General features: G+C 42.4%; 1 protein-coding gene across 8 annotated transcripts in view; it reads left to right on the top strand.

Annotated features, from left to right (window-relative positions):
- The first annotated feature begins 6 nt into the window (after positions 1 to 6).
- The window catches only part of HNRNPA2B1 (heterogeneous nuclear ribonucleoprotein A2/B1), a 14419-nt gene continuing 3841 nt past the window's right edge, over positions 7 to 10584 (top strand). Inside the window, exons 1-9 of one of the 8 annotated variants that reach the window (XM_019508613.1) lie at positions 7 to 141; positions 5309 to 5419; positions 5963 to 6109; positions 6955 to 7165; positions 7519 to 7620; positions 7699 to 7779; positions 8762 to 8824; positions 9842 to 9961; positions 10253 to 10375. In XM_019508613.1, the coding sequence (XP_019364158.1) occupies positions 112 to 141; positions 5309 to 5419; positions 5963 to 6109; positions 6955 to 7165; positions 7519 to 7620; positions 7699 to 7779; positions 8762 to 8824; positions 9842 to 9961; positions 10253 to 10375 (988 nt within the window). In that variant the 5' untranslated portion in view covers positions 7 to 111. Of the gene's footprint in view, positions 142 to 711; positions 899 to 1231; positions 1312 to 5308; positions 5420 to 5962; positions 6110 to 6954; positions 7166 to 7518; positions 7621 to 7698; positions 7789 to 8761; positions 8825 to 9841; positions 9962 to 10252; positions 10376 to 10584 lie in introns of those variants that run through there. The other 7 variants (XM_019508612.1, XM_019508614.1, XM_019508610.1 and 4 more) reach the window with 7 other exon arrangements.

The following is a 10584-nucleotide window of genomic DNA, read 5'->3' as shown; positions in this document are numbered from 1 at the left end:
CCCCCCAGTGCCGCGCGGTCGCCAGCGCAGCAGCGGGCCAAGACGTCTCTCCCACGGGAGCCCAGCGCAGCGCCGGGGACTCAACCTCGCCGCGCGCCCAGGCGGAAGAAGATGCCTCGTGGGGACCGGGAGAGCGACTGGGTGAGTCGCCGATGGGGACGCAACATGGCGGCGGCTCCCTCAGCCCCAGCCGGGAGGGAGTGGCGCTGGGCGTAGGTGCACGAGGCCGAGAAACCTGGCGAGAAGGACGCTGGGCGGGAAAGCCGTGAGGGACAAAATCTGGGCTTCATGGCTCGCCCTGAGGCGGAGGGGGAAGGGTCGGGGCTCTGGAGCCGGGGAGGGGGCTGCGAGGATTCGTCTCCGAGCGGCTTCGGCCCTTCCCGGAAAGCTGGAAAAGGGAGCAGCGCCCCCCCCCCGAGCTGAGCCGAGTCGCTTCGGCTCCGGTCGGCCACGCGGCGCCTCACGATTCCCCTTGCGGAAATGGCCGAAGCGGAGCGTAAGGGTGCCGGGGCCCGGGCTCGCTCCTTCCGGAAAGAGCCGAACTTCCTCGGCTCCTCGGCCGTGGCCGCTTCGGCTTTTTCCGTCAGGCGCCGAAGCTGAGGAGCTCGACGAAGACGGGCGCTTCGGCTCATTCCGGAGGCGGCCATTGCTCCCGGAGCTGCTGACTTTTTTTCTTTTCTGCGGACAGTAAAACACAAAGGGGAGCTCGGTGCCGCGGCCCACTCCTTCCCCCCCTCTCGGGAGCCGCGCGCTTTAGGCAGGGCAGGCGCAAACTGGCGTGAGGTGAAAACAGGATAGCTGCGAGCCCGAATTTCAAATTACGTAACGGCCGAGGTAGCCATTACTGGGCCAGTCGTGTGCGCTCGCACCCGGGGCCGCCCGCACCATGAAGAATATGGTACGTGCCTGGCAGCGCTCAGGGCTCGGCCGGGGGGAAAGGGCCGCGGCGCCCCCACATCCCCTTCTCCCGCGAGCTGCTAGCGCTGGCCCGGGCCTGAGTCCAAGTGGCAGTTAAAGGAGGAAAGTTCTGGAAGCACCGGCGGTGGTTGGGGCTAGCGCAGGGGGGGAAAGCGGCGGCTTCGGCGCCGGCGGGAAAGGGGCGGGTCAGTCGCCGGGACCGTTGAAAGTAACGGCAGCGGGGGGAGGGTCCGCGTGCCTCTGCTGCCGACCGGCCCCGGCTCTTAATGGCGGTAACGAGGCGGAGGGAGAAAATGGCGGCGCGCAGACTGGCTCGTGTGTGAGGAGGGCCCGGGGCTCCGCGCCAAGATGGGGAGGCGGGCCGTGAGCCAGGGCAGCGCCGCGGCCAAGCTGGTGAGAGGCGGCGCTGGGGGAAGGGGGGCTGCGGTTTCCTCCGCCGGCCGCGGGCGCAGCCGAGTTGCAGCGGGAGGCGCGCGGCTTCTCCTCGAGGGAGGCTTTTCCTGTCCTGCCGCATCGCTGCCCCGGCAGGCGGTGGCTTGTGGGCGCCATTTTCCTTCTCCGCAGCTGAGCGGCCCCGGCTCAGGCTCCCGGCGCTGCCACATGGCGGCCACCTCGAGCCCGATGTACTTGGGCCCTGGAGGGAGCGCGCTCCGGCGCAGGGGGTAGGAGGCACCGGCTTTGCCCGCGCAGCCGCGCATTGCCCCGAGCGGCCTCCGTGCGCCGCAGCTCCCGCCCCCGCGCCCTTTTTGGCGGGCGTTCAGCGCCGGGATGCGGAATCTTCTCTCCCCGCCCCTCAAATTTCTAGCCGCCATTTTTTGGTGGCTTTGCTCTTGCAGCAGTTGAGACCGATTTGTTTTATCTCTGTGTGCTGTGTAATAGGGCAGAACAAGGAGGCTCCTGGTAATTTGATAAGCTCTTACCTTGCTTAGGATCTAGATGCTCAGAGCTGGCTTGTCTGTTGGCATTTTGAAAGGTTTTTTTCCCCATCCAGATTTCACAAGCAAGCAGGTAAAAGTGAGGTACAGACACTTTGCTTTGCCAAGTGTAAAACTCTGCAGTTTCCATTATAGTGGGTTAGTTTAATTCTGACTTGTAAGCTAACATTTGCATTCCCTAAGACTCAGGAAATATAGTCTTAGTCCTAAGGCTCTGTCTTTGGTAGGGCAAAAACATACTTTAATTAATGTGTTAAACATCCCAGTGAATGCAACGTACTTGGTGGTTATCCAGTAAAGGTAAAAATCCTCAGATGAACAAGAAGTAACATGCTTAGGCATAAGGCTGAGTAGCAAAGCACATTTGTATGCTAACTAAATCAAGTGCACAAACTTTCATGAGCCTGAGCTACCCCATGAAGTGATGTGAGCATGTGCATTTCTGATTGGTTAGTCTACCCTGTATTTCTGCTTGACTTCAGAATGACTTGCCTACGTATCTCCCTCTAATCACACGTTGTCATCAGAGTTCACGTCCCACACAAGACAGATGGGCAGACTGCTTGCCTGAGACCTTACTTAAATGCATGTGTGTACGCACACGCGATAATATCTTAAACCATAATGTGAACCATAATTTAATATGGAGATTAATGATAGTAGTCTTTTCCCTTGGTAATCCCAATGGCTGCCTGAAAGCTTGTCTTACATTCCCCTTCTCTCTCTTCCCTTCCCCCCCCCCTTCCCATATTATATAGTTGGTCCCAGTAAAAGACATCATCAAAACTCTTGCCCCTCACATTTCTTAGACTAGTGGTTCTCAACCTTTTTAGATTCAAGGTACCCCTAGGTAAACTAAAAGTACTCTTGATGGCCTCATGACACCCCTCAAAAAAATGTCAGCTCTATTTTTAAAGGTAGTAATATTCACTACTTTTTTTGGTTACTGAAAAATACAGCAATTTTTTTGTTGTGAAGAATTTGGAGAGACCACAACTATGGATTTCTATTTGAAATCTCTGGGTGTATCTTGTGACTCATGTTTGGAAACCTAACCATGCTAACATTGTATGGTATCCTTGAAAGGATGTCAGGGCATGCCACGAGGCCACGTACTGTGGTTGAAAATCACTCCCTTAGATCAGTGTTTCCCAGCCGGTGGCACACCAGTGTGGAGCCACACCCCCTGCCTGCTGATGCTGCGGACACAGGTGGGGAGCATGGCTCTGGCCCATGCCATCCGGCTGGCTGCACACCACTCCCCCTGCTCTGCATCCAGTGTGCTGCTGTGCTTTTTTATTTAGGTAAATGTGCTGTGGGGGGAAAAAGGTTGGGGGATGCTGCCTTAGGCCATGTGGGGCTACATGCTCCAACCCTCCTTTCCTAGTTGTATTATTCCCATATGGCAATTGCTTATATTGGGGAAAGTAAATTTATTTGTAGTTGTCTTCTTGTAAGGAGGTTGTAGCCTACAAGCAAGCCTTACCAAGTGCCCTGCACCACTGATGATCCACAGGCTTGTTTGAGAACTAGTACTGTAATTTTATTCATTTCATTTTTTAAGTGATTTAATAACTTTTTCTAGTAGGTATTGGTTACAGAGTTGAAATTGCTATCTGTTTTTTGTTACAGTAACAAAATACCTATAGGATTATTCTGTTGGCATGCCAAGTTTTATTAGTACTTGCTTTAAATTTTCCTCTTCCTTTCTTCAGTTTCATTTGACATTTTGTGATGTGAAAGGATGGTTGGTGGAAAATTCATTAAAATCTACGTGTTTGCAGTTATCTTATGCTGTAATAGTGCAGGTACTCTAGTTGACTGTTAGTAGAATTAGGCCTTTAGGTTTTCTTTTCCCAGTGGTTAATGCACTTGGCTTCTTCGGCTAATTTTCCCACTTTTCAAATGCAGAAAACGATGCTGATGTTCTATTAAACACTTTGAATCTTGATCAAAAAGCAATAGTAAAAGATGTAGGTGGTGCTATTATTACACTGTTGGCAGATGCAGTATTCATTTTTTTTAGTTTTCTAGGGGTTTATTGGGGCCCATGTTTGTAATACATTATTCATTTTTTTTTTAAATGTCTGAGTACTGCACACCTTAGGCTCTGCAGACAGTTCTAAAGAAGTACAAGGTAAGGCTGTAACTTAAAAAAATGAACAGTGCAATTTCTGCTATCTGAAATTAGTCTTGGTTTGAAGTCATTATCAAAATCTGTTTCAGTATTACTTTCAGTGATCCTTTTTCCATGTCTCCCTCTAGCTGAAATCCTGCCTAGGCAGCATCAAAAAGCTTTTATTAGTCTGAATACTTTGTTGGAAAATAAGTTGATGTGATTATCATTTTAAAGCAGGATACAAACACACTTATAGACAAAACTGGCAACAGTGTCTCTTTAAACTAGTTTTTTTTTGTGGTTTTTTTAGGGTTGGGGAGAATAGGTAGGAGGGAAACTGGCACCATTTCATTAGTGCTGGATTAGCCCTTCAGGTACATTCCATAAGTAGGGACTTCACAAAATTTAGGTGGCAGGACAGGTGATTTCAAGGTGCTGACTGCTATTTACATGGTCTTTGCACAGTGGGCTCCTCCTAAGCCCCTGATTGGCCAAGGGGCCCCACCCCCTCACTGCTGGCTGGTGGAGGAGGTTGGGGAGGGCCACATGAAAGGCAGTCCTCTCGGCCAATCAGTGGCATTGGGGACGACTGCTAGCTTGGCTGCAAGCCTTTTTGTTCCTGTGCCTCCCATTTCTTCCACCTCTCCCAGTTGCCATGGGCTGCAAGGTGGGGGTGCCATCATTTTTTTTTTTTATTGGCAAGTCCCTGTTGTCCCCCCAGTGATTCTGCACAAAATTGCAGAAAACACCATTTTTTGCAGTTTCTGTGGAATTTGCGATTTGAGTAGGTCCCATTCCATAAGTGCTAGCTTGATACTACATTTGAATGAATTGATAAAAGAAATAGCTTAATGGCTTGTAGTTGTGTTTGGAAACATGTCTTATCTATTGCTTTTTAATTAAAATGTGTGTTGGAACATTCAGCACAGACTTTGTTTTAATCTGATCTGGCAAAATAAACATTTTGCTTGTTTTAATCTGGCATATTTTTTTATTTTGAAAAACAGTATTGTAGGAAGAACATTTAAGGGAGCCTCTTGTATAAGAACTCAAAATTAATTTAAATAATTTTGGGAAGTATAGGGAAGATGATAAATCTTAGAATGTTAATTGTGAAGGTGACCTCATACTAGAGAAAACAAAATGTGAAAGATCGAATAAGCAGTACGGTATTTTAAAAAATGCAAAACAAAACACAGCCTAAAGTTGAAAAAGAATGTTCATTGAAAGTTCTGAATTAGTCTGAGATGATTTAGTCTTACAATACTAGTTTAGTTTAACTATACTGTAAGGAAAACTTGAAATGACATGAATGTTATCTTGTTCTCCAAAATAGAGGGAAAAGGAACAGTTTCGCAAACTGTTCATTGGTGGCTTAAGCTTTGAAACAACAGAAGAAAGTCTGAGAAACTACTACGAACAATGGGGAAAGCTTACAGACTGTGTGGTAAGTTTTATGTATTAGTAACAGGCGAATAATACGGGCATTTTGTAAAAATGGTGTGTCCTGACCAAATTTCAAGAGCTGTAGACTTATTTTTAGAGAGTTATGTTTTCAGATTTGTCCTGCAGGTACGTGTTGTGGTCAGTGCTTACTTAATCCATGCAGCTGACATGTGGCATCAGTACTGCCTCTTAACTCTGTATTATGTGTGTTGAAGTGTAATAGGTTCTGTTTAATTGATAACATATATTCCTTTAATTTTTTTATGAGGGCAAATGGAAGCAAGTGGAGTAAGATCTTTAAAAAAACTTACATTGGTGATGTACATCTTAAGTATGTGAATGAGCCATTGATAGTAATTGAAACAGTCAATTTTCATAATAAAGAGCAAGGTGTTTTCTGTAGTGCAAAATTACATAACACTTTTTTATATAAATCAAGAAAAATCTAAATTAGAAAAGAAGTATAGACGTGTTACTATCGCATGTTATACAAAAACTTGTTAGTGGAAAAGTAAAAAAAAACCCAAAAAACTGTCTTTAATAGGTGATGAGAGATCCGGCCAGCAAACGATCAAGGGGATTTGGTTTTGTAACATTCTCCTCAATGGCTGAAGTTGATGCAGCAATGGCTGCCAGGCCTCATACAATTGATGGAAGGGTGGTTGAACCTAAGCGAGCAGTGGCCAGAGAGGTAAGCAGAATCTTGGAGGCTTTTGCTATGTGGAAGTCTCTATCAACATTTTGGTTAAGGTATACTTATTTTTAAATTTAAGCATAGTAAACTCATAGATTCCTTGTAGTTGAAAATGAATCTATGAGTTAGTCTAGAGGAAATGTGACATGCTTCTTAAATTTTTACTTGTTACACTGCTTTAAACTTCTTAAAGTACTATGTGCAGGTGTAGTTGTTGATTTTTATCAACATGAATTAAAGACTTGCTTGAGAGGAGCCATTTCAAGTTAAGTGAATGCTCCTATAGTGAGGGTTTACAAATCAGATATATCCCCAGTGCCGACTCCTTCTCTGTTCAGAGTGGTATATTTTGGGGAGCTTCATATTTTGAAAATCAAGAGTGGGATCATGGCTTCCTTTAAAGTCAGTACAGGTCAGATTCCAATAATCTTGGGTGATATGTAGAACGTGAAAACCATGGTCTGAAAATAAAATAATGCAATCTATTTAAAAAGCATACTTTCGTTTGAAAAACTTAATATCTTTACAAGTAAAATCTAAGATTGATTTTTAAAAAGTGTTAGGGTAAAAATGTCTTTTTTTTCCCTAAGTTTGTCACGTCTCTTTAGATCTTTCACATAGCAAATGGAGGGATTACAAGCATTTAAAAAATAAGAAAACAAAAAAATCCCTAACCCTGGCAGTAATATTGCAGATGAGTGGTGAGATACCTAAAATACTGGTATTCACTTTTTAAAATTAATCAGACTTTAAATTGACTTCCAAACATTTGTAAAATGTACATGGTGTACAATTTCCTCTTCCATCTTTATCAATTTAAAAAAACTTGTAATACTTTCTAGGAATCTGGAAAACCTGGTGCCCATGTTACTGTGAAAAAACTTTTTGTTGGTGGAATTAAGGAAGATACTGAGGAACACCACCTTAGAGACTACTTTGAGGAGTATGGAAAAATTGACACTATTGAAATAATAACTGACAGGCAGTCTGGTAAAAAGAGAGGCTTTGGCTTTGTTACATTTGATGACCATGATCCAGTGGATAAAATAGTTTGTAAGTATAGCTGTATTACAACTATATCACAGCTAATGGTGCTTTTTGCAGTAAATATTTATGTAAGTTTGGGTTTCATAGTACTACTTACATGTATAAAGGTTGTTGGGATCAAAGCGTTGGTTCAGGCCTCCAGTTAAGGGGAACGTGTGTGTGTGTGTAATTTTTTTTAATCCTATTTAAAAAAAAAAAGCGTCCCTCTTCCTATCTTAAGTAATAGAAGTATATCTACAATCTGGGTTGGTTTGGTTGGTATTGGTATGAGAAGAAATGTTTGTATTTGGCTGTTTCCCTTGTTTTTAACCCCAGAAGTAATATGTACTGAGTGTATTTTTCATGTTTTGTGATCACAGTGCAGAAATACCACACCATCAATGGTCACAACGCAGAAGTAAGAAAAGCTTTATCTAGACAAGAAATGCAAGAAGTTCAAAATTCTAGGAGTGGGAGAGGAGGTATGGAGGTTTATTGTTTTATGATTGTAGATCATTTTTCAGGAAGTGAATACTTAAGATAATTCAAAATCATTCTAGGTAACTTTGGCTTTGGTGATGCACGTGGAGGTGGTGGTAACTTCGGTCCAGGACCAGGAAGCAACTTCAGAGGGGGAGCTGGTAAGCCAGGCATGTTTGTATTTTTATTCCTTTTTCCTTCATATTTTGGCGGGGGAGGGGGTTCAGATTACTAGTATTTTATTTAAATGAAGAGTTTTGAAAAAAGACAAGAGAAGAAACCTTTTGGTGTGTTTAGCATACTACAGAATTGCTAGGCAGAAACTGAAATGTGAGTGGTTAAGAATAAGTAATAGTATACTGAACAGAGTCATTTTAACATTTGTCAGTGTTTTTCCACTTTTAAAAATGAGCAAGTCCTTATATAAGCTAAATCAAACAGTTTAAAGCAGTGGTCAATTTTTAAGGAAACATGGAAAGTACTATAACGTAGAATAAATTGTTGCAATAAGCTGGTATCCAGGAAACTTCTGTCTTCTAAGCTTCCTTGTTGAAGTACAGAAACAACCCGGTATTTTAATGCAAGAGAAGCAGAATATTTTAAGAAATTGATTGCATGTCCTGTAGCATACTAGTTCCATGTTCAGACTGTCTTAAAGTTTTTTGTATTCAGATTATCCGGAGTTTAATTTTTATGTATTTTTCAAACTTTTCGTATTAACGTCTTAAGAAAAGGCTATTTTTTAAGTTCAGGTTCAGTATAAGAGGTTAGCCCATAGTAATTTTATTTATTGGAAAAGATTAGTCAGAGAGAGAGGCTAACATCTTAAGTTTTGTGAAATGTATATTTTGGACAAATAGTGATTTATAAATCGCTAATTTCCATGACCTGTGTTCAGGGTACTGTTTCCCCTCCAAAAAGGGTTGATGGTCACTATTACCTTTATAATATTTAGTTTTTGAAATGTTAGATGTGCAACATTCATCTTAAATTGTCTAGGCAGATTAGAGAGAGAGAGAACCTGAAAGTTGTTCTTATATAAGGTCTTAGTTTAAAATTCTTTTGAGATGAACATTAAGTTCGCCAGTAAAAATAAACTTATGGTTTCCCCATAGAAGAACTAAAATGCCTTTTTCCCAACAGATGGATATGGAAGCGGCCGTGGATTTGGTGATGGATACAATGGATATGGTGGGGGACCAGGAGGTTAGTATAGTGGTTTTTGTTTGTTTGTTTGTTTTTTTTACTTCCCATATTTGAAAAGCCTCTTGTATATGTTTTTTTTCTAATTGATTTAAGTAATATATGATGTTTCTTTTTACAGGGAATGTAGCTTCTGTCTCTTATTAATTCTTTAATACAGTTTGCCATGTATGTTCTAGATATTTGTGTTTTTCCTCTCACTCCCTAGAAACTTGATTTCTGTTGAAAGCTCATTTTCTTTTTCGGTCCTGTTTTTGGTGCTAGATTAGATTATTTCAAGCTCCTTCACCTGTTTATCAAGCATCTGTGCTTGATGTTAATTTAATGCATGTACACTCATGTTTGCATTTGTTAATGAATTTTTATGGTCATGGGTCCTGTTCCCTGTCCCCCCTGCCCCCCCCCCCCCTTTGGAAGTATAACTTACTGTACAACTTGATGCATGGTTTAACAGAGTTTACCTGTTCTTTATCATCCTGGTATCTTATTTCTGTACCTCTGAACTGCATGCACAAAGTCCTCACCACTAGTAAAGTATCATCTTTGCACTGCTTGAATTTTTCTCTTCTATAGTTAAGTTGTGTATTACTTCCATGATGCATACAGAGGGTCTTTCAGAAAAATTGGTGACAAAAGTAATGACTTCCTGTAATTCCTGTAAATTTGGAATTTGCTGCAGCTAAATACCACTCAGTATAATTTACTTTTAAACATTCTATTTCCTGAAAAATGTGGCTTTTAATTTAACCTTTGTGCTGCTAAGCTTTGTTTTTTAGTCTGAGCAGACACTGGAGTCAGAGAAAACAGTTTGTTGCGGAGGGGGAGGTTGTTGCGGAGGGGGAGAGGTACAGAGCTTTAAAATAATAAGACGTCAAAATTTCCTTTTGCCTTTTCCTTGGTAGAAAAAATATTTCATTTTCTTTGGAATTGGTTCTTAAATATTACCATTTGTCAGATCCTACAGTGTGTTGCTGACATTTATAATGTCAAGTTACTATTGAAAGGCTTGTTTTATAATAGGTGGCAATTTTGGAGGTAGTCCTGGTTATGGAGGAGGAAGAGGAGGGTATGGCGGAGGAGGACCTGGATATGGCAATCAGGGTGGGGGCTATGGAGGCGGTTATGACAACTATGGAGGAGGTAATTATACTTTCATGAAAAAGTTAACTGAAAGTCTGGTTATGAATTGGCCTGAGCATGACTGTTAACTCGAATACTTTTAACACTGGCTTTTGTAAATTTTACCAAACCAATACACTGTTACTATAATTGACATAGAAGAAAATCCTCAAGCCTTTTTAAGTAGAACACTACATATCACTCAGGGTCACACCATTCTTCTATTTGTTTAAGCTTAGACAATTTTTTTCATTATTGTGAGCACTGTATGTGATTCAGCTAAATCTTCTCTTCTCTTTTTTGTCAATATAGGCAATTACGGAAGTGGAAACTACAATGATTTTGGAAACTATAACCAACAGCCCTCAAACTATGGTCCAATGAAGAGTGGAAATTTTGGTGGTAGCAGGAACATGGGGGGACCATATGGTGGAGGTACTTGTATGTCCTGGATTGAAATGGGATCCAAACTTTTGGGGTTGAGACTTTTTTGTTTTTCCCAGGGACAAGAGGGAGGAGTACTTGCTCTTAACTGAAGACTACACAAAGGTTGTGTAGGCATAGTCAAAAAATTAATTTTTGCCCTGCTAATTTTTTCTTTAGTATGTTGCATTTGGACCATCTACAATAGCCATGCTTCCTTC

Source organism: Gavialis gangeticus, unplaced genomic scaffold, assembly GCF_001723915.1.
Source record: "Gavialis gangeticus isolate Ggan-Ray unplaced genomic scaffold, GavGan_comp1, whole genome shotgun sequence".
Taxonomy (NCBI): domain Eukaryota; kingdom Metazoa; phylum Chordata; order Crocodylia; family Gavialidae; genus Gavialis; species Gavialis gangeticus.
This window is presented reverse-complemented; position numbering and strand designations above follow the sequence as displayed.